Source organism: Sus scrofa, chromosome 5 (assembly GCF_054392235.1).
Source record: "Sus scrofa isolate SSC_HxYL_T2T_F1_AM1 chromosome 5, Sscrofa_HxYL_maternal_Yorkshire_Landrace_v2.0, whole genome shotgun sequence".
Classification (NCBI taxonomy): domain Eukaryota; kingdom Metazoa; phylum Chordata; class Mammalia; order Artiodactyla; family Suidae; genus Sus; species Sus scrofa.
The window spans coordinates 52,743,511-52,767,147 of record NC_139387.1 but is presented as its reverse complement, the minus strand read 5'-3'; the positions used below and the strand labels follow the sequence as shown (position 1 = coordinate 52,767,147).

The window sequence follows — 23,637 nt, the reverse complement described above, 5'->3', positions numbered from 1 at the left end:
CGAATCTTGTTAATGACCTTGAAGCTTTAAGCACTGGGGCACCAACCTGTGATCAGAAAATAACCGTTAGAATGTCAGCTGTATAGGAGATCATCTTTATTTTTTTATTCTCTCTTTTTGCAGCTCACTTTCTTTGCAGACAGTCTTCATCATGGACCCAAAACTTGAGCCTTACATTGGTCACCTGCAAAATTAGAACATTTCCATTTGTCCCAACCTTCTACCTTCCCATCCTGCACATCCCTCCCAACATGCACTGGGGTGACTTGAAGAAAGGAGAAGAAAAGGAGATGGGGGCAGGGGGAGACAGAGCCAGGAAAAGAATAGGAAAACAAGAGCAAAGAGCATTATAGGAAGAAGTGGTAGAAAGAAAGATGGTAGGGCCCAAGATGGCCTAGAGCCATTCCAAAGAGGGGAGAAGAATCAATGTAACCCAAGGGAGGACAGGAATACCCTTTCTTCTGGTCCACCTGTATCCATCTCAAGTACCACCAAGATGCCTGCCCTGAAGTGTGGAATGAGGATTTGGGAACTCACAGCCATGCAAAGAAAGTCTTAACAGGAATGGGAAAGTCATCACACATATTTACTTGACTTAAAGTCCTCCCCCAAGGCTGAGCAGTTGGGGGGGGGGGGAAGGGAATGAGTCCTGGCCTTTTTTCGACTGTAATATAAAATTCAATTTGGAAGGTTTTTTTTTTTCCCCTCATAATAAAAAATACAGAGTTATTCACAAAAAATAGAAAAACGTCAGAGAATGAAGAAGCAGAAAGACTGTCACTCCTACTTCCTCCTTCCTGGAGGTGATAACCATCTAGAGGTTGGCGAATTTTCTTCTAGGATCTCTTTGTTGCATTGCATTATTTGCACCAAGGGGGATGTTACTGTATTTAAATTTTGATATCAGAATTTTTTTTTTTTTTTTTTTTTTGACTATGCTTGCAGCATGTGGAACTTCCTGGGCCAGGGATTGAGCCTGAAACACAACAGCGACCCCAGTCACAGCAGTGATAATGCAGAATCCTTAACCCACTGAGCCACAAGGGTACTCCATCAGAGCGTTATTTTATTTCAGTTTTTGTCTTTTTTTTTTTTTAGGGCTGCACCTGTGGCATATGAAGGTTTCCAGGCTAGGGGGTCTAATCAGAGCTGCTGCTGCTGGCCTACACCACAGCCACAGCAACAATGCCAGATATGAGCCACGTCTGCTCCGTACACCACAGCTCATGGCAATGCTGGATCCTTAACCCACTGAGTGAGGCCAGGGATCGAACCTGCAGCATCATAGTCCCCAGTCGGATTCCTTTCCGCTGTGCCGTTACAGGAACTCCCAGAGCATTATATTTAAACAGATTTTAAGAGTGTTAGTTGAATCAACAAATGACCGTGTAGTGGTGATGGGCAATGCTCAGATTAGGGGTAGAAGGCCTGGCACGTTGTCTGTCGCCTCCTGCTGTATGGTGCTCAGCACACTAGCCCTAGCTCCACACCTCTGACATGAAACATTGTAGGATTCTCGTCTTTCTCCACAAATTCTTGGTAGTCCTTTTTTCCCCTCCTAGGAATGCTGTTTTTGTCCTCTTTGGGGGGAAAAAAATTCAAATAATGCATAAATACATGCTTAGAAAAATTGCAAATGGCATGAAAAGCCATGGAGTAAAAAAAAAAGGTGCATCTATAGACATTTATAAACATACATTATAAATGTATTTTTATAATTATAAACGTATATAAATATGATGATAGTGGCCGAGGTGGAAAAATGCATATATGTGTGCATGTACATGTGGGATGTATATACATCTTATACATATTTTTATTCTAAAATTGATTAGCTTTGCTGATTTTTATGGCCCTTGGTATTTCCACTCAGTTTTTGCTGTATCAGCTAATGTAGATCCACTTCAGGCTTGTCAATGGCTGTGTAGTATTCCAGCCTATGGACACACTGTGCTGTAATTAGCCCTTCCCTAATTCATGAGTATTTAGGTCACTTCCATTTACCATTTTTGAACAGCTTGGTATATGTGTGCCTATCTTAGTAAGCATATGTGTGTTAGTTCTATAGGGCAAATGCCTGGAATCTCTGGATAGGTGTGGTAAAGGGTATGTACATTTAATTTTTTTTTAATGATTTTTATTTTTTCCATTGTAGTTGGTTTACAGTGTTCTGTCAGTTTTCTACTGTACAGCAAAGTGACCCAGTCTCACACACACACACACACACACACACACACACACACACACACACACACACACATTCTTTTTCTCACATTATCCTCCATCATGTTCCATCACAAGTGACTAGATATAGCCCCCAGTGCTATAGAGCAGGATCTCATTGCTTATCCATTCCAAATGCAGTAGTTTGCATCTGTTAACCCCAGATTCCCAGTCCATCCCTCCCTCCGCAGCCCCCCAACCCCCGCCCTGGGAACCACAAGTCTATTCTCCAAGTCCATTATTTTCTTTTCTGTGGAAAGGTTCATTTGTGTCATATATTAAATTCCAGATATAAGGGATATATGGTATTTGTCTTTTTCTTTCTGACTTCAGAATGAGAATCTGTAGTTCTATCCATGTTGCTGCAAATGGATTATTTTGTTACTTTGATGGCTGAGTAGTATTCCATTGTGTATGTATACCACATCTTCTTAATCCATTCCTCTGTTGATGGACATTTAACTTGTTTCCATATCTTGGCTATTGTGAATAGTGCTGCAATGAACATACAGGTGCATGTGTCTTTTTCAGGGAAAGTTTTGTTGGGGTATACGCATAAGAGTGGGATGGTTGGATCATATGGTAGTTCTATATTTAGTTTTATGAGGTACCTCCATACTGTTTTTCCATAGTGGTTGTACCAATTCACATTCCCACCAACGGTGTAGGAGGGTTCCTTTTTTTCCATACCTTCTCCAGCATTTGTTATATGTGGACTTATTAATGACGACCATTCTGACTGGTGTGAGGTGGTATCTCATAGTTGTTTTGATTTGCATTTCTTGAATAATTAGTGATGTTGAGCATTTTTTCATGTGCCTGTTGGCCATCTGTGTATCTTCTTTGGACAAATGTCTATTCAGGTCTTTTGCCCACTCTTCAATTGGGTTGTTGGCTTTTTAGCTGTTGAGTTGGATAAATTGTTTGTATATTTTAGAGATTAAGCTCTTGGTATGTGCATTTTAAATTTTGGTAGCTCCTGCCAAATTGCCCATCAAAAAATTGTTCTAATTTCCTCTCCTATCAACAGTGTTTGAGATTGCCAGTTCCCTGTGCTCTTGCCAAGATGAGACATTATCATCATTTTTCATTTTTACCAGTCTAATGGGAATAAACACTGGTGTGAATGTCTCTGTTTGGAAGAGAGATTGTTTCATATATTTATTGGCTCTTTGTATATTCCCCCTGGCATGATTAATGGCCTTTGCCAGTTTTTAAAAAATTGGTTCATCTTTTTTATTTTTGTTTTAGAATTCTCTACATGTATGCACATATTAATCTTTTATCTCTTACATAATGTTGCACATGTTTTCCCTTTGCCTTTATTTTCTCTTAAGGCTCAAAAACGAAATACTAGAAGTGACTAGGCAGGTAGACCCGGTGAGTAGAGGGGTAGGGGAGAGCTATTGACCCACCGTGGCTACAGCTACTTATTGTGGCATTTTGCTGCATGGGCATGAGGAATGGTGTTGCCAGATATCCTGATTTTTAAATGTTGGCAACTTACTCCATTAAAGAAATGAGTCAACAACAATAAAAACCTTGCAGACCAAACAAGAAACAATGTGTAGACCAGAACTGGCCTTGTGAGCCTCTGGTTTTGGACATCAGACTTATACGGTATTCTTATAGAAAGAGGTTTTAAATGTTTTATAGTCAAATTTTTAAATTGAGTCCTGTGAGCCTAATTTTTTTTTTTTTTTTGTCTTTTTGCCTTTTCTAGGGCTGCTTCCTGTGGCATATGGAGGTTCCCAGGCTAGGGGTCTAATCAGAGCTGTAGCTGCTAGCCTATGCCAGAGCCACAGCAACTCGGGATCTAAGCCGTGTCTGCAACCTACACCACAGCTCATGGCAACGCCAGATCCTTAACCCACTGAGCAACGCCAGGGATCGAACCTGAAACCTCGTGGTTCCTAGTCGGGTTTGTTAACCACTGTGCCATGATAGGAACTCCTACTCCTTAGATTAATTTGGAGAAGGATTCATAGTGTTCTGATACTCTGCAGCTGGAAAAATGGTTTGTTTTTCCATGTATTTTTTTGTCTTTCAGGAAAGGTTTTTTTTATTACCTTTGTGTGGTTGGTACATTTTTTGTTAGGATTAGTCTTAGGTACTTTCTCTTCCTTTCTTCCTTCCTTCCTTCCTTCCTTCCTTCCTTCCTTCTTTCCTTTCTTTCCTTTCTTTCCTTCTTTCCTTCTTTCCTTCTTTCCTTCTTTCTTTCCTTTCCTTCCTTCCTTCCTTCCTTCCTTCCTTCCTTCCTTCCTTCCTTCCTTCCTTTCTTTCTTTCTTTCTTTCTTTCTTTCTTTCTTCCTTCCTTTCTTTCTATTTAGGGCTACACCCATGGCATATGGAGGTTCCCAGGCTAGGGGTCTTATCAGAGCTACAGCTACTGGCCTATGCCACAGCCACAGAAACACCAGATCCCAGCCGCATCTGCAGCCTTCACCACAGCTCACGGCAACCCTGGATCCTTAACCCACTGAGCAAGGCCAGTGATCGAACCTGCATCCTCAAGGATGCTAGTCAGTTTCATTTCCACTGAGCCACAATGGGAACTCCATGTCTTAGGTATTTTCTAGTCGTTATTTTTTTTTCTACACAGATGCTTTTTTCCATTATATTTTAAAAATTGGTGCCATATTGGAATTTGCTTCCTTTATCCCCTCCATATTTTAACTCAGGTCTGACATAATCTCAGCCAGGAGTCCCTTCCTAAGCCCTTGTTTGGGCTTTCAAACTCTATGCTTTTCTAGCATATTCCCCACATTGAATTGAAATTTTCTGTTTCTCTTTGTTTCTCTCCCTTCCATTCGGGTCCTGTTGCTTATTCAATGCTTGTGTATATTCATACGGCTAAAGTGGTATCCAATAAATAATAGATGCTTAAAATGTATGGCTTTTTTGAATTGTGGCGTGTATTTTACATTACTGTAACAAAAGTGAATGTGTTCATTTTTGTTCTTTTAAAATATAACATTACAGTGAATAGTTTTATCTTGTAACTGTTATTATAGTTATTTAGAATAGCTGAAAAATAGCAGTAAGTAACATTTGATGGTTCATTTACTCTGTACTAAGTACTGTTCCTATGACTTTGTGTGTATAGTCTCACTTATTCTTCACAAGGGTTATATTAGGCAGGTTCCCACTTTACAGAGGCAGAAACTGGGGCACGAGAAGTTAATTTAAGAGTTCCCATTGTGGCTCAGTGGATTAAGAACCTGACATAGTGTCTGTGAGGCTACGGGTTAGATCCCTGGCCTTGTTCAGTAGATTAGGGACCCTGCGTTGCTACAAGCTGCCATGTAGGTTGTAGATGCGGCTTGGATCTGGTGTTGCTGTGGCTGTGGTGTAGGCCTGCACCTGCAGCTCAGATTCGACTTCTAGCCTGGGAACTTCCATATGCCGCAAGTGCGTCCCTAAAAAGAAAGAAAAGGAAAGAAAAGAAATTGCTCAAAGTGTGTGAAAAAGTGTAAATATCCCATGACTAGATATAACCATTTAGAGTGTTCACCAGTTTTGGCTTATAGATTGACAGTGACTATCTTCACATAGATCTTTAACTTTTCCTTTTAAAAATGCTTTTCTTCCAAGAAGTAGAACACAGGTTATTTCATGGGACTGTGTTCCTTTGCAGAATTTCATCATGAGTACCTCAGTGTTACCACAGCCTCTGCGTCAGCATCCTTCTAATCACGACTGAGTTAAAATCAAAAGATATGGTTCCTGCCCTGAAGGAGCTTGTAGTTGAGTTTAGATGATGAGACAAGTGAAAATGAAACCTAGCATGGGAAGTTCCTGACGTGCTCAGTGGTTAATGAATCTGACTAGGTTGGCAGTTCCATCCCTGGCCTCGATCTGGGTTAAGGATCTGGCGTTGCCATGAGCTGTGGTGTAGGTCGCAGATGTGGCGTGGATCCAGCGTGGCTCTGGCTATGGCGTAAGCCAGCAGCTCTAGCTCCAATTAGACCCCTAGCCTGGGAAACTCCATATGCCATGGGTACAGCTCTAGAATAAAGACAAAAAGAACAACAACAACAAAAACCTAGCATGCGATTGTCCGATAAGGCATCCAGCACAGGTTCTGGAAACACCAGAGGAAACTTAGAATCTAGAGTAGAAAGGGTGTGTTTGGCTGCCAGTTACACAGCATTTCACATCTGCCTTGATCCATATATTGCTATGGTTTTACTTGGATAAAGGGGTCAAAGGCAGAGCAGCCCACTTTCCCCAGGAACTGAACAGAAGCAATGATCCTGGAATCTTAAATAACCAGACAAACAGGAACCCTGGGACTGGGAGATTTTATAAAGCCCTTTGCACCCTGGAGAAGATGGTGCTGCATAAGCAGCAGAGGAACCCCCACCCCCACCGCTGCAAAAAAATAAAGGGGAAAGAAAAGAAAAACGTTTAGTGCTGTGCCCACTGCTTGAAAACAGCAGCCTGAGTACACAGTGCTGTTGGAGAGCATGCTTCAAAGTCCCTCCACTGTCCAGTAGTCTGAATGTGGATTTGATCTCAGGAGTTGTCAGGACAGAACTCTTCAGGTGTGAAAGCTTGTGTGCTCACAAAATGGCTTGCTTTCCCTCCTCACTTTAATAAACGATAACTCGCAGGAACTGGCCACTGCTGCAGCACTCAGTTCCTTAATCTATTTCTAGAGTTGTCTAGTCTCTTCTGTTGCCCTGCACCCTTGCTTTGGAATCTGAGTAGGGTTCTGCCTCTTGTTCTGTGTGTGAATAATACAGCCAGGCTGGGAGAGAAACCTAACAAATAAGTCTCCTGGCAGAGAAGGAACTGCAGTTGTCAGCTTTGTCGGTCCCCTTTCCTCTGAGCCAAAGTTTAGGATTTTAGAGCATTTCTGGAGTCCTGGAACCTTCCAGAGATTTTTGTCCTCTGTGATTAAGTAGATAGTGTGAAGTAAAAAAAAGCAATATGTCTGTTCACCTCCCCACCTATTGGCCAACAGTTTAAATTGCTTTGCACATTGAGTTTTCTCAGAGACTGTAAGTAGCAACCACGACTACTTCTGTTTCCTAACCTTCCTTTCTCCCCTTCCTGGTCCCCAGGGAAGGCTAACAGATGGGGAAGTGGCAAAGGCGGAAGAGGAGACAAAAGGCCCTGATGGTCCCCAGACTACACAGTCCTCCTAGGAGGGCTTGAAACAGGCATAGAGAGGGGAGCTTGCCTTTCACTCTTAAGTTTTACTCTAATGATGACAGCTTTTCTCTGCAGCAATCCTAACAGTGGTTTACGTTTCTTGAGCTCTTCCTCGGGGCTGCATATTGGGGTCACTACTTTAAATGCCCTCCCTACGTCCTGCTCACAGCATCTCTGTGAGATGGGCGTTATTACTGGCCCCACTTCCTGAAAGGGAAAGTTACTGTCAGTAACTTGCTGTTTAGACCCAGCACATCCTGCCTCCAGGTATTGTGGTAACTCTTATTAGTCATTGATAACCTGTGCACAGGTGGGTGGTGTTGTCATGTTACTTAGCATTTAAGGATTTCAGGAGCTTTCTGTTTCTTCTAAGTGAAATAGAAATTAGATCGTCATTTAATTTTTCTCACTTTCAGTTCTGTTTACTGTCAAGTATGTCCCTACAACAAGTTGATGTTTTTATTTTTATTTTTTTACAATTAATGTTTTATTTTACTCTGAGGCATTCTTTTTGAATCATGAGGTTGCCAGTTTCAATCCCAGACTCTTAGAAACAGGATACATCAGCATTTAGATTAATAGCAGGATGTGTTTAAATATTTCCTTAATTACAATCAATTTCACTTTTTGCTATTTAAGGAATTTTTGTTATTGGTTTCCAGGGAAAATCCTTTACCTATGTTTCTTTCCTTTTTTTTAATTCAGGTTTTTTTTTTTTTTAACAAATTGTTACTTGATATGAAAATTCTTTTAGCCTCCTGAATAGAATATGTCAGGGATCAGTATTAAAAAAGTACTGCAGGAGTTCCCATTGTGGCACAGTGGAAATGAATCTGACTAGGAATCATGAGGTTGCCAGTTCAATCCCAGGCCTCGCTCAGTGGGTTAAGGATCCAGCATTGCCATGAACCGTGGTGTAGGTTGCAGACATGGCTTCGATTCTGCATTGTGGCTGTGGTGTAGGCCGGGAGCTATAGCTCCAATTTGACCCCTAGCCTGGGAACCTCCACATGCCACAGGTGCAGCTGCAAAAAGCAAAAACAAAACAAAACAAAAACTGCAGAGGTGACAATTAAAAAAAAATAATATATAGCTTGGATTCATACCTTTTCCCTTCAGGATGTAAGGAGCAGAAGAGATGTTTTCAGAATATGGGAAAAGGCAAGGTTTATGGATGGGAAAGTGCTTTGTGAAGAAGTCTAGCCCTTTGTCCGTTACAGCCAGTGACTGTTGCATTTGACAGAAGAGAAACTGATCCTTCTGAGGTTAAGAAGCGTAGGCAGTGACAAGCAGTAAAGCATTCCCTCTAGTGACCTTTTTTTTTTTTTTTTTTTTTTTTTTGGCTTTTTAGGACCACACCCATGACATGAGGTTCCAGTCTAGGGGTCGAATCGGAGCTACAGCTGCCAGCCTACGCCACAGCCACAGCAATGCCAGATCCATGCCACGTCTGCGAACTACACCAAAGCTCGTGGCAATGTCAGATCCTTAACCTGCTGAGAGAGGCCAGGGATTGAACCGGCAACCTCATGGTTCCTAGTCTGATTTGTTTCTGCTGCACCACAATAGGAACTCCCTCTTGTGACCTCTTTTTGAAAGTTACCCTTTTCTCCTCTTTACAACATGGATTTGTTTCCCCTACTTCTCAGCTGGGGAAACAGATCAGCCGAGGTTCAATGGCTTTTTCAAGGTCTTGGAGCTGTTGAATAGTGGAGCTGAGACTTCCCTGTACAGGCCTGGGTTCGGGATCCTTGGCAGCCTGCCTTGTCATCAAGCGGCCTGTCTTTGGGTGGCAGCTTCATCATAAAACAAATTCACTTGAAAAGTGTGTCTCTTCAAGTGAACTTGAGCATGCTGGAGTCTGGAGAGGTGGAGTTGTTTGCTTTTCACTGCCTATTCATTCAACCTCAAAAAGAAGCCCCTTACATGTTGCTGAGGACAAATGATTATGCTGGATAAATATCAAAAACTGTTTTGTTCTTAGAAAATTTATTATCTGTGTACCTTGGTGGGGGGGGGGAAGCAAAAACAAATTGTGGGCTGGTGAAATTTAGGGCTTATTGACCAGCTTTATTTCCTTTGGTTCCCCAAATTTGCACACATAGAGAGGGCATCGGGTCAGATTTTAAGGACCATTGGCAGCAGGAAAGGTAAGCAACATGAACCAAGGACCCCCCAGTCATTGCCACCCTGGGGAAGTCTGTTGGCATGAAAAACTGAATGGCTGGCTGGGTTTAAGGGACAATATGAGGTTTTTGGTGAACACTCTCTTCACTCTCAGATTTGAAAAGCAAAACTAAGCTAAACTCATTGACAAGTAAACATTCTGTGCACCTTCGAAAAAAATCTTAATTTTTTAGTAGGTGGCTGTTATTGACAAATGTTCTATATCATAATGTGTCACTGTTTTTATTTGTTTGTTTGTTTTGCTTTCTAGGCCCACACCTGAGGCATATGAAAGTTCGCAGGTCAGGGGTCTGATCAGAGCTGCAGCTGCTGACCTACACCACCGAGCCTCGTCTGCGACCTACACCACAGCTCATGGCAACACCCGATCCTTAACCCACTGAGCAAGGCCGGGGGTCGAACACAAGTCCTCATGGATACCAGTCTGATTCGTTTCCCCTGCGCCACAACAGGAACGTCCAATGCATTACTGTTTATTAAACATCTGTCAGGAGATCAGGCATGGCTACTCATTCATGGTTGCTTTTTAATCTACCCTCCAACATGCTATCTTAATGTGTAGCCTCTACTCTCATTCTTTCTTAGGATATTGTTACTTTTGAAGAAATCATTGCGTCACCATTAGATATGGCCTGTAAAGTCACCTGGTCTTGCTTCTTTATTTCAAACACCAGGATTATAGTGATAGTATCTTATCTCTGGGTAGTACTTAAAAAAAACATTTTTTTATATTATAGTTGATTTACAGAGTTCTGTCACTTTCTGCTGTGTGGCAAAAGTGACCCAGTCACACATATATATGCATTCTTTTTCTCATATTATCTTCTATCATGTTCCTCCACAAGAGATTGGACCTAGTTTCCTGTGCTATATAGCAGGACCACACTGCTTATCCATTCTTTTTGTTGTTGTTGTTGTTATTTAGGCCCACGCCCGAGGCATATAGAGGTTCCCAGGCTAGGGGTCGAATCAGAGCTCTACCTGCCGGCCTACACCACAGCCACAGCAACGCCAGATCTGAGCTGTGTCTGTGACCGACACTATAGCTCATGGCAATGCCGGATCCTTAACCCACTGAGAGAGGCCAGGGATCAAACCTGTTTCCTCGTAGATATTAGTTAGATTCCGCTGAGCCACGATGGGAACTCCCTGCTTATCCATTCGAAATGTAATACTTTGCGTTTACTAACCCTGAACACCCAGTTCATCCTACTCCTTCCCCCTCCACCTGGGCAACCACAAGTCTGTTCTCCATGTCTGTGAGTCTGTTTCTGTTCTGTAGATAGGTTCATCTGTGCCATATTTTGGATTCCACATATAAGTGATATCATATGGTATTTATCTTTCTCTCTGATTACTAGCTTTCTCTTACTGTCTTGACTATCCTATGATGGGTTTTGTCCCCACACTAGACATGATGGTCAGATAGCTGGTTGTCAGCACAGCAGGTCTAGAACCGGGTCTGCTGCTTTGTCCTGCTGCATGTAAACTTGAGGCAGTTGTGGGTTTCAGTCAGGTGACCCAGCACATCCAAATGTTTATTCTTTCTGGCCTTGAAGGAATCCATTAATCCATGTGTACTGCATCGAAACATAGTTTTTTTCTTTTCAAAAGCCACGAGATTTCTATTTAGTGTCTGAAGCCGATAAGCAGAGTTTCATTGTATTACTGCTTATGGGGCTAAAAACTAATGTTTTTCTCTTGTTAAAATTCTTTACTCTTGGAGTTCCCACTGTGGCACAGTGTGTAAAGAATCCAACTACAGAGGTTCAGGTCACTGTGGAGATGCAGGTTTGATCCTCTGCCCAGTGCAGTGGGTTAAAGGATCTGGAGTTGCTGCAGCTGTGACATAGGTTGCAGCTGCGGCTTGGATTCAGTCCCTGCCTTGGGAACTCCCGTATGCTGTGGGTACAGACGTAAAATTTTTAAAAAAATTCTTGACTGTGGAGTTCTCGTCGTGGTGCAGCAGAAATGAATCCGACTAGGAACCATGAGGTTGCCGGTTCGATCCCTGGCCTCACTCAGTGGGTTAAGGATCCGGCATTGCCGTGAGCTGTGGTATAGGTGGCAGATGTGGCCTGGATCCTGCATTGCTGTGGCTCTGGTGTAGGCTGGCAGCTGTAGCTCTGATTGGACCCCTAACCTGGGAATCTCCATATGCCATGGGTGGGGCCCTAAAAAGCAAAAAAAACAAAAACAAAAAAAAAAAAAACAAAAAACAAAAAACAAAAAAACTTTACTATTATGATAGGAGTATTTGTTAACACCTGTGAAGTATTTGTTCACATGTGTAAATACCCTAAGAATGCTGGGTCAAAATATTTTTAATTAGTTCCATGCTTACCTCCTCCTACCTTATACGTTGTGAAGGAATATAGAAGATGCCCTCATAAGAGGAGGGTGAGTGAGTGATCTGCTAGGGTGAACTCATGGTAAAGAGATGTCTGGACCTCCCAGTAGCAACTACCCTTTGCAAGTGCTTGTGTAGGCAGCGGTGGTGTGAATCCAGGATGAAGTCCACCTACGGGGAGTGGAGACGAGGGAGTGGGGTGGGGGCTTGCTCCCCCTCCTGAAAGAGCTATTGACTGAGTTTAACATCTACAGAGTGTCTTTGGTTCTTAGCTTAAGCTAAGCGAGATTAGTTCTTGGTATATTGAATTGCTCATCTTCGATAGCTGAAGTTTGGATACTGCACTGTTCTTGCGGATTCTTGGTGATAAGAGTGAAATGTGAGATGCAATGGGGTCATCCCTCTGTCCCCAGGCAGAAGAGCCCCCAGCTCGGAGAGCTTATTTTCTGCAAATACCCAGCAGATTCCACACACTGCTTTAGCAGGTCATGCCGTTGTCTTCCAATTAATGATCCAAAAGAACTGATTTCTTGGGCCTTTGTGTCTCTCTTTCAGGTCTAACTTCAAACTCGTGGCTGTAAATTCAAAACTCTATGCCATTGGCGGGCAGGCCGTTTCTAACGTTGAGTGTTATAACCCTGAGCAGGATGCGTGGAATTTCATGGCACCCTTACCAAACCCTCTGGCTGAGTTCTCTGCCTGTGAGTGTCAGGGGAAAATTTATGTCATCGGAGGATATACCACCAGAGGTAAGTGAAGGGGACTCGTAGGTGGTCTTCCTACAGGTGAGCTTTGGCAGCCTCGGGGAGGGCAGGAGGGGCTGCAGGAAATGCTCTGGTGTTCAGCAGTGTGATTTCATTGATTAAGTACACTGCATTTACATGTCTGGAAGGAAGAGCGTCCTGTATGGCAGGGGTGGTCTGGGCAGGAGGGGCCTTTGATGCCTTTGCATGAGCATGAAAACTGAATGGGGGATGGGGGAGCTGTGAAGAAAACGTGTACTCTCTTCCTGCTCTGGAAACCCCGCCGTCAGGCATCTCCTGACTCAGGCCATATAACTCCGTACTTCTCCCAGATGTAGCCTGAATCCGCCCTGTCCAGCACTATGGAACTTGGCGCCAGAGCATCCTTGGAGGTCTTTGTTTTCACTCTCTCCCTTGTATCTGAGCACAAACATATAGGATACAGATCCCAGAAATTCAGGCCTCAGCTTTCATTCGCACACAGTAGACGGAGCAAGAACGTGAACATAAGAGAATTTCTTCCTGACCAGCTCTCGGAGGTGGTTGTATTTCTGTTAAACCATATGTATATGTTTTTCGCTTTTGGGGGGGGGACATTTTATAGTTAGTCATTTGAAAATGAAGTTTCTCTAGCAGATTTTATACTGTGGGTCCTGGTAGGAAGCATATCACAACTTGGTTTTCTTTCTACTTTTTTTTTTTTCCTTTTTATGGCTCTGCCTATGGCATATGGAAGTTCTCAGGCTAGGGTGGATCAGAGCTACAGTTGCTAGTGTATACCACAGCCACAGCAATGCAGGATCCGAGCCGTGTCTTTGACTTACACCACAGCTTGTAGCAATGCTGGATCCTTAGCCTACTTAGTGAGGCCAGGGATTGAACTCACATCCTCATGGGTACTAGTCGGGTTCTTAACCCACTGAGCCACAGTGGGAACTCCACAGCTTGGTTTTCTATTATCAACAGTAATCAAGACCATGATGGGCCACCAAGAATAGATGTGCCTTTCCTCTTATCTCTTCCCCCACTTAAAGCAGTGGTGTCCAGGTTTTCTCGTGGTCAAGGCAGTTTATTTTCTGTCTGACTATATAATGCTCAGAAGTTATAGAAGAGGCATAACTGGACTGTTAGGACTTTTAGCTACATTGCAGTAGAAGAGTTACCATTATATTTGATGTAGTGAAATGACCTGTGGGCAAGACAGTCCTCCCCCCTCCTTGGCTGATAACAGGCGTGGAGAAATGATGTTGATGGCCCCATTAGGCTCCATTCAACCCTTTATAACTTTGGAAAGACCAGAAATCCACATCATAATAGTGTAGTGTAGGTGCAAAAATTCTTTTCACCGAAACCAAAATGTGTCTTGTTTGGGGGATGTATGTTAGAGGAAGAAGTTAAATGTAAGATATTTTACGAGCATCTGATGCACTTTTTTTTTTTCCCATGACAGCAAAAGATACTCATGAATACTTCTTAGCGTACCTCTAAACAGTTGCTTTGGTGGGGACAGTGGTAGATGGTGTCTTAGTTTCCTGTGGCAGACCTAAGAAATGACCATAAATGAGGTGGCCTAAAGCAAGAGAAAGGCACGCTCTTTTAGATCTTTTAGATTTTGTTGTTTAAGTTCAGGAGTCCAGAGGCCAGAATTACAGTGGGTGTTGGCAGGTCACGCTCCCCCTGCAGACTCTAGGGGAGAATCTTTCCTGTCTCTTCCCAGGTTTGGAGGCTCCCGGAGTTCTTTGGCTAGAGGCTGCCCAGCTCCTGCCTCCATCTCCTCATGCCTTCTCCATGTGTATCTGTGTCCTTTCCTCTTCTGTCTCTTATCGGGATGCATATCACTGGGTCTGGAGCCCACCTGGGGAATCCAGGGTGATCTCATCTTGAGATCCTTAAGTACATCTCCAAAGACCCTTCTTCCAAATAAGGTCACATCCGAAGTTTCTGGGGGTTAGAAAGTGGACCTATCTTTTGAGGGGCCACCATTCAACTCCCTACAGGTGGTATGTTGACTTTCGCATTTAGGGAGAGGCTATGACAAAGAGGGGTACCTGGGAAGCAGTGAGGTTTTTCTTTTCACTCCACGTTTTCATCATCTGTGGAGCTATTCCCAATGTCCGCAGTGACTCTCCACTGATGATAAGATAATGACTGGATTTTCCTTTATGAATAATTGTAGAAAGATGTCCTAGCCATCATTTCTTTTACCTTTAGCATTGGTGTTTGGGTTACAGTGGTCAATGTTATAGACTTAACCATAGACCCCAGAGAATTCCTGTGTGAACATGTACCTCTGTGTGTATCTGTGTGTCTTCTCTCCGAGGAAAGTAAATACAGTTATTTGCTTTTGAACATTTCTAAGAATTCTGATTCCTCCCTAGATTTTGTGACACAGCACACGCCGCTGTGGGCTGACCCAATACACACACACACCCCTTGGCTTCTCTTCCAACCAGGAGCCGGGAAGCACTGACAGCTGCCCTGCAGCCCAAAGACCAGTTTTGCTAGTAGATTTCCTAGTTTTTCCATGACCCCAGCTGAGCAAATGTTCTTTAGATTTGACCTGGAAAACCCTGGCATGTGTGTTTTCAAGTTTCACAAGCCACGACTCATGTACCATCTTCCCTTGGACCACCCACAGTGAGTCCCATCTTGGTTTCCCCAAGCCAAGTCCCCACAATGGGACGGTTAGGCAATGTGGATGGATGACTGTTTGTGTAAAGGCTGGAAACCAGTTTTCTATGATGCGGGGGCAGGAGGACAGTTACTTGTCTGAAGTTCCCTCCTCCTCTGCTGGGGCTCTTCCTAATAGTTCTTTGTCTTCAGGACAAGAAATCATCCTTGTCACAACAAAAGAAAAAAAAGAAAATTCAGGACTGGAAGTTGGGTTCAAAGCCTGCTGACTTCTTAAGTGAGACTTCTAAAAATTTCGTAAGGAAGAGTTCATGATTTTTATGATAGCTCTTTGATTATTTTAATTCTTTGGCAGGCACTGTAGAAATGAAAAGAAATTCAATAGACAGTAGTAGTCACCACTAAAGGGAAGAAGGGTGAATTGTTAAACGTCAGAATCAACTCAAAATGTAAAAGCAAAAAGATCATTCCACCAACTCAGACCACCATGGTCTGAGCCCTTGTTGGTTGAGGAGAGAAAACATTTACAGAAGACCTGGGAGGACATTCAGACCTGGACTGAGAAATAAATACATTGAAGCTTCCCTAGAACAAGTCCTCTATTCACCGGGTGGGGAGCCAGGAGCCTAAGAAGCACTTGACAGATGAGTAACCAAACTCCCCAGGGCCGTCTTCTAGGATGCGCTCCAGCACAATAGCTACAAAGAAAAGAAACAGAGGGAGGTCATAGTGTGGGCAGAAAACAGAAGCGGTAACAATTCCACATTTCTGCAGTCTTGGGGAAGTGTGTGCAGAGACACAAGATACCGTTTTCTTTCCCACTGTGCTCTCTTAGGTGGCTCTTGACTTGGTGGCAGAGCGCTCCAAGGAGCTCTTTAATTACTGCCCCCTGTGGTGGGTCCTTCTGTCTCAGGAGGAAGTACGGCTCCCAGCTTCTGCTGCAGGTGTGTGCTTTAGTTGGGCATCACTTCCCAGGCCAAACTCTTACACTGGTAGATTTTGTTGTTTAAGAAACAACAACAAACAGAAAGTTCATTCTTTCTGATAATTCAGAGCTTTTTTCTTTTGGCTGAAGCTAAAATATTCCATTTATCCTTTCTTTGAGGAGAAAAGAAACGGGAAAAAGAAAGAGCACATTAAAAAAAAAAAACCTGAAACTAGATATTTTAAATTTCACAAGCATTTTTCAAAGAGAGTAGGCACTATTTTTTCCTTAAAACAGCTGTTAACTCAAAATCGTGTCAGGGTAGGAGTTCCCATCGTGGCTCAATGCTTAACGAATCTGTCTAGGAACCATGAGGTTGCGGGTTTGGTCCCTGGCCTTGCTCAGTGGGTTAAGGATCCGTCGTTGCCCTGAGCTGTGGTGTAGGTTGCAGATGGGGCTCGGATCCCACGTTGCTGTGGCTGTGGCGTAGGCCGGTGGCTACAGCTCCGATTGGACCCCTAGCCTGGGAACCTCCATATGCCGCGGGAGTGGCCCAAGAAAAGGCAAAAAGACAAAAAAAAAAAAAAAAAAAAAAGACAAAATCAAGTCAGGGTAGTCTTTCCTCTAGTGTTTGGTTTTATACACACAGTAAGTAACCATCTCTTGTGAAATGGGCAGGGGGAAGGAGTAGGGTCTTTGTCAGTGTGTCTCTGGTGTTACAACTGAGCAACAGAATTGCCAAGTGATTCTGCCCCTTGAAGGCCAGAGGGAGATTTTCTTGCATCTTTCCTGACTTGCAGCTCTGCATCCTGTCCTTTAGGCGGCCCCAAAGATCCTGCTCCACTCACTTGCCCGGTTTCCTAGAATCTCAGGGCTTAGCCATTGTTAGTATTAAACAGACGGTCATTCTGCAGATACTGACGAGGGTTCTGGGGCTCGGGTGCTTTGCTTTGCATGCCAGCCTGGCCTGGTAGGTCTCAAAGGCGTAAGGGTCCGGGGCGGGGCTGCTGGGTCACCAAGTCTCATCTCTCTGACCTGGCCTGACCTAAATCTGAGAGCTTCCCACTGAGCACGGCCGTGCCTGCTGGTGGGATCTCCTCCCAGCCATTTTCCCAGCCTGGGCTTTTCGCCAAGAGTTGTGCCTCCCTTTGAGCCAGTTCTTTCACGGGGAGGTAGGTGTGTGTAGACAGCCCAGGCAGCTGGTAGTGTTCTCCCGGGGGCGGTGACAGAACGCGGGCCGCTTCTCTGCTTGCAGACCGGAACATGAACATCCTGCAGTACTGCCCCGCCGCCGACCTCTGGACGCTCTTTGAGACGTGCGACGTCCACATCCGCAAGCAGCAGATGGTGTCTGTGGAGGAGACCATCTACATTGTGGGGGGCTGCCTCCACGAGCTGGGGCCCACCCGGAGGGGCAGCCAGAGCGAGGACATGCTCACCGTGCAGTCCTACAACACTGCCACCCGCCAGTGGCTCTACCTCAAGGAGAACACATCCAAGTCGGGCCTGAACTTGACGTGCGCGCTTCACAACGACGGCATCTATATCATGAGCAGAGACGTGACCCTGTCCACCAGCCTGGAACATCGCGTCTTCCTCAAGTACAACATCTTTAACGACAGTTGGGAAGCCTTCCGGCGTTTCCCAGCCTTTGGACACAACTTGCTGGTCTCCTCCCTTTATCTGCCCAATAAGGCAGAAACATGACCAAATTAGTATTTGAAAGAAACCTGGATCAAGACCAAAAAAAAAAAAAAGTGTCCATTTTCAAGCGAAACTGCTTTTTAAAGGGGACATGTGGGTTTTAGGTCACACGTACAAAAGGTGTAAATAAGCTTACTTGAACCAGTTACTTGAAAACTTGTGGTGAAAAGAGACCAACTTTATTATTTTTTTAATTACTGATTTTTAAAATGATGGGAGCAAATCCATGATACTGTTTTCGTACAAATGTGATACCCTTAGGCGGAGGACCGAAACTGATCCTCAAAAAGAAGATTCATTGTGCCTGCTTTGTAAAGGGCCAAAGTCAGTAATTGGCATGAATAGTTAAGATGATTTTAAAATCTGTTTTCTTTAGGTCACTTGAAATAGTGTTGCTACCTTAAGTGAGAGGTTTTTTTTTTTTTTTTTGGTTATTACTTTACTTGACAAACATTAACACCGTCTTTCTCCCCTCTTCTCCCCCAGTCACACCCGTATATACTTGCAGTGTGTTTAAAATAGGGTTCTATGTTCATAATAGTGTATTTGCACATGACTTTTCAGGAAATTTACCCTGATGGAACCCAGCATCCATTCCTCCCCAAAACCTGCATTAAAAATATTGTCAGCTATTTTTCTAGTCTTTTTTTTTTTTTACAGTTTTGAATACTGAGTAAATAAGCAGATTATAACTTCTTATTTCATTTATGTAGCAGATTGCAGATTTATGTGGTCAGATACTTGTATTGCTAGGCATTCTGTACTGCTTAAAAGAGAGAATATATTGTTTAAAAGGATGGATCTCTATATTTTTTAAATCGAGTCTTACATTTAAATGGGAAGGGAAGAAAGCACCAAATAAGGGAAGAAATGCCTTTATGGTTTTACTTTTATTGACTGTATTTGACTTAGTTCTTTTTTAAAGATTGAAACAATAACTTTGTATTAAGGTCAGGTACCTTTCTAATTTAATCTTGGCTTTTCTACCCCAGCTTTGCTTTTGTGGGGTAAAGTGAGGGTAGCTTTGAAACATCTGTGCAGGAGAGAGGGGAAGAAGCCCTTCCAGCAGTGGAATGGCATCTGATGGTATTTCTGAAATTCGATAAGGTGCTCTTTGCCTTGGTTGTTAAATCATGTGGATCCCTGCTCAAGCCGTTGTTTGTTTACAGTGAGTCACTTAACAGCGAGTAGAATCTTCTGCCAATTATAGATCAGCATTTCTTTAAAAATATACAGGCATATCTTGACAATACTGTGGTTCAGTTCCAGACCCTGGCAGTAAAGCAAATAACGAAAGTCACATGAATTTTTTGGTTTCTCAGTGCATGTAACAGTTATGTTTACATGATCCTGTAGTCTACTAAGTATGCGATACTATTATGTTCTAAAAAAGTACATACCTTGGGAGTTCTCATTGTGGCTCAGTGGTTAATGAACCCAACTCGTATCCATGAGGACACAGGTTACATCCCTGGCCTTGCCCAGCAAGTTAAGGATCTGGCGTTGCCATGAGCTGTTGTGTGGGTCGTACACACAGCTCGGATCCCGAGTGGCTGTGGCTGTGGTGTAGGCCAGTGGCTACAGCTCTGACTTGACCCTTTAGCCTGGGAACTTTCATATGCTGTGGGTGCATCCCTAAAAAGACAAAAAAAAAAAAAAAAAAAAAAAAAAAAAAAACCAAACAAAACTACATACCTTAATTTAAAAATACTTTATTGCTAAAAAGGCTAACCATTACATCTGACAAGGCAGGGTTGCCTTGTCAATTTGTAAAAAATGCAGCATTGGGAAGTTCCCTGGCGGTCTAGTGATTAGGACTCAGTGCTTTCATTGCTGTGGCCCAGGTTCAATCCCTGGTCTGGAAACTGAAATCCTACATCAAACCACTGCACCCTGCAAGCCAAACAAAGAAACAAAACCACAAGTTCTGTGTCTGCAAAGTGCAATGAAGTGAAGCGCAATAAAACAAGGTCTGCCTGTGTACACACGTGTAAAGAATCTTAATCTTCACTGAAAATCACTTTCTGAAATTTGCTGGTTTTTTGCAATGAAATTAGTTTAAACTGTGAGCTGGATCCCATCTTTCTGTCCTAACATTCCAGTTATAGCATGCCTCACTTTAAGAGTGTCCCGTCAAAAAAATGAAACGTGTGTTACGGCAAATCCATGCATTCAGCACACTTACTGAATGCCTCTAGTATGCAGTCACCGTGCAGACAGAGCACAGAGAAGTTCGTGACCTCAGCAGGACTTCAGTTCATCCAAGGAGTCACTACAGGGTTTCTTTACAACCATGGCCTCCTTGTATATTTTAAATAAGGGTCTGGTTGTAAAAATTCTAGTTGCACAACTTTTCAGGAATACGTCTATTAGGTAAAAGGAGGTAAATCTCTATTGCAGACGTGGAGACAGATCTTCATATCTCGTCACCAAGTAATCTTATCAGTACTCAGCTTACAATACTAATAAAGGGTTTCTAAGCCATAACCATTTGTTCTCAGATACTTAGCCTTCTTTCTTTTAAAACACTCTGAACTGAAATCTTCCTGGGAATGGTACTTTCATAATAGATTTATATTAATTTATATTCATTATAAATCCAGTGACCTGTAATTCCATTACATGTATTTAAAAATCTAATTTATTTTAGATGGTGTTAATTTTTGTTGCTACCGAGCTTAATGCCCTTAAGGCTTAATCTTATGTGTTCAGAAGATTCTAGCCAGTTGAATGAGTTGTGGACAAACAATTGGAGAGTAGCTTGTAAATACCAACATTCTAGAAGATACAGTATTATTCCTGCCAACAGGTTCTCTTCCTGATTCCATTCTTTGGGTCTGTTTTCCTAGTGTGGCTAACTAGCTTCTTGGACCAAGTGGAGGCATACTCTGATCCACAAAGCTCTTTTTTATAAACCAGGTTTGATATGTGTGTGTGTGTATATATATATGTGTGTGTGTGTACATATCTTTGTGTGTGTGTGTACACACGTGAACGTCTGGGCATGTTATGCTTTCTCTAAGATACGCAGACTCCTAACAAGACTGTTACTTGGGGCTGCGGCGGGGCTTAGGCCAAGTGGAAAGTACAGTAGGACAGCTCTGTACTTTCTTCCTGCTGTCCAGCGATGTTGACATGTTGAGGGGAATTTTAGTTGAGCCCTGTTCTCACTGGTGCCAATGTTGCACTGATGCCTCTCTCTATGATGAGGGCAATGTTGCTTTGAAAGTCTCCTTTTATTTCCTCTCTTTCTCTTAGTGCTTTCTTCTTTTCTGAGATGCTTCTGAGGGGTGCTGACCTCCCCCTGTGGAGAGGGCAGTTTCTGGGGGGACCTCAGTGATGGCCACCCAGTCAGAAGCAGCCTGTTTAACTGAGAATGATCTGAGTGGCACAGTGAGTGCTGAGTGTGAATTGTTGAGGGAGGCTGTTGGGTTCTGCTGTCTCTTTCTGGCTGTCTTTTCTGCACCCTTCCTTTCAGAGGTCTCCCCCCTTCGCATTCTTTAGAAGTTTTTCTGATGACTGTGTGGGAGTTAATCACTTCGACAGCACTTGGTAAATCTTAACAATGAAGTACTGAGAAGGTTATGGTTACTAGTAAGAAACCAGTAGATTAGGATGAAGCATGAATACCAAAGACAATTTAACTCTGCCATTTTTGAGGGGGGACCAAAATCCTAAGTAATTCCACATGCCTTAGATATCAATGGAAGTTATACTTAGATGGGCAAAGCTCTTTCTCCACCGAGAGATGAATCAAGTACATGCCTGTTCTCGTTCAATAAGCCAGTACATCTTGCGCATTGTGGATGCCGTATTTTCAGGTTTTTCATCAAGCCATGACCCTACCTATTTGGCTGCACAGGTGAATTGGGTGGAAAGGCTTTGGCCTTCCTGGTTGATCGGCATGTAATCCACAGTGTCCTGATGTTGAGGACTGGAGAAACAGCCTAGCAGCAGAAAGGGAGTGTGGGTGAATCATTGGCTGCCTTTCACCTGGACCAGGGATGGGGAATGGATAACATCTCTGCCTGTGTCTGTCAAGATGGCCTTGAGAGTGAGTGGCACTCCTTTACCTCTGCCAGAAATTGCTCCCAGAATCTGTGTCATGAATCCTTCCAGGCCCTCCAGTCCATCAGAGTGAGGTGAGGTCTATTTCTCATCCCTGCCTTAGAGGAGTGAATGAATTAGGTGAGTAGACACTGCCCGGAATGGCTTTGAAAAGCAGGGAGTGGATTCATTTCAGTTCCCTGGTTCCCAAAAATTGAATGTCTGTCGTGTGCAAGAAAGTGTCAAGAGGTGGGGATATGAGAGTTCCCATTGTGGCGCAGTGGAAATGAATCTGACTAGGAACCATGAGGTTGCGGGTTTGATCCCTGGCCTTACTCAGTGGGTTAAAGACCTGGTGTTGCTGTGAGCTGTGGTGTAGTTTGCAGACGCGGCTCGGATCTGGCGTTGCTGTGGGCTCTGGCGTAGGCCTATGGCAACAGCTCCGTTTCGACCTCTAGCCTGGGAATCTCCATATGCCATGGGTGTGGCCCTCAAAAGACAAAAGACAAAAAATAAAATAAAATAAAGAAGTGGGGATATGGAAATAAGCCACCATGCCTCGCCTTGAGTTTATAGCCCACAAAGTGTTACCATCGTGACGATGGAAACTAGACTGGCCATCTTGAAGATGCCCACTTTTGTCAAGGTGCACTGGGCTCCCAAGCCTTCCTGCCTCTTCAGTCCTGGCCCCATCTGTCACCTACTTGATGATTTACTAACAATCCTGAACCAGCTTTTCTCTAAATTTGAACAGCACATCCTGCGGTCTTTGTTTTTGTCTTTCACAGGATGCTTTTTTCTCACTACTTTCCATTGTCTTCTCTGTACTTCATTTTCTGGAAAAAGATATGAGATCCGCTTTATTTAAAAATACTGACAAAACACCACAGCTTGGGTAGCTAAGGGCTCAGCAGGCTGATCCCAGGAAAAGGAGGAGCAAAGCCAGGGAAGTAGGTGTTAGGAGAGAAGCAAGCCGTCCACCTGTGCATTTATACCTATGCCTTTAAAACACTTCCATCAAAAGGAGAAATGAACATCGAGACACTAGTCCTGAGTGAAAGTCAGTTGATTTTGCCTCTGTGATAACTATCAAAGGGTATGTTTCATTCACATTAGAGTATTTTTCATTTCATGGTGTTAACTTCGGAACACGATATAAAGCACACACCAATTGACACAGCCTGATTTCTGCACTTGATATAACCACGTTTATTCATTCCCATAGGAGGGAGATTAAATGTAAAAGAGGGTCGATTTTGAGTTACAAAGGGTGACTTTGGAAGGGTTGGCTGGTGCTTTGTCAAATGGATGTCATAGTTGGTTGCTAGTAAAGAAAAGGGAAATGTAGTTTGCATTATTGTGTCATTTTTCTGAAAAAAACTTAATAGGGGCTCTTGAAGTGTCTCTACAGTGTTTTCCTATCTTGTGGTCACTTTAAGAAAAATGAGAATCTGTAGAATGAATAGTTATGTTTTGTTATGACTGAACTTTGTTAAAAAGGTTGTATTGAGCCTTCAATTTCAAGTGTGGCTTAAAATGTAAACATATCACATGATTCATTTAAATACAACGATGCCTATGAAGCACTCACTCAAACAGCATACGTTTTGTGTTTATAATTAGAACTACAGAAGAAAATCTCTTCAAATAAAATAGTTTTAAATCAG

General features: G+C 43.2%; 1 protein-coding gene across 4 annotated transcripts in view; it reads left to right on the top strand.

The window, feature by feature from the left end:
- Positions 1-23,637, top strand: part of KLHL42 (kelch like family member 42) — a 25,221-nt gene extending 1,584 nt beyond the window's left edge. The window contains exons 2-3 of one of the 4 annotated variants that reach the window (XR_014803687.1): positions 12,476-13,202; positions 17,475-18,720. Coding sequence is in view for 3 of the 4 variants with exons in the window: in XM_003126407.5 (XP_003126455.1) it covers positions 12,476-12,669; positions 17,475-17,926 (646 nt within the window). In the remaining variant the exon portion in view is untranslated. Of the gene's footprint in view, positions 1-123; positions 5,117-12,475; positions 13,203-15,486; positions 15,690-17,474 lie in introns of those variants that run through there. The other 3 variants (XM_003126407.5, XM_084956491.1, XM_084956492.1) reach the window with 3 other exon arrangements.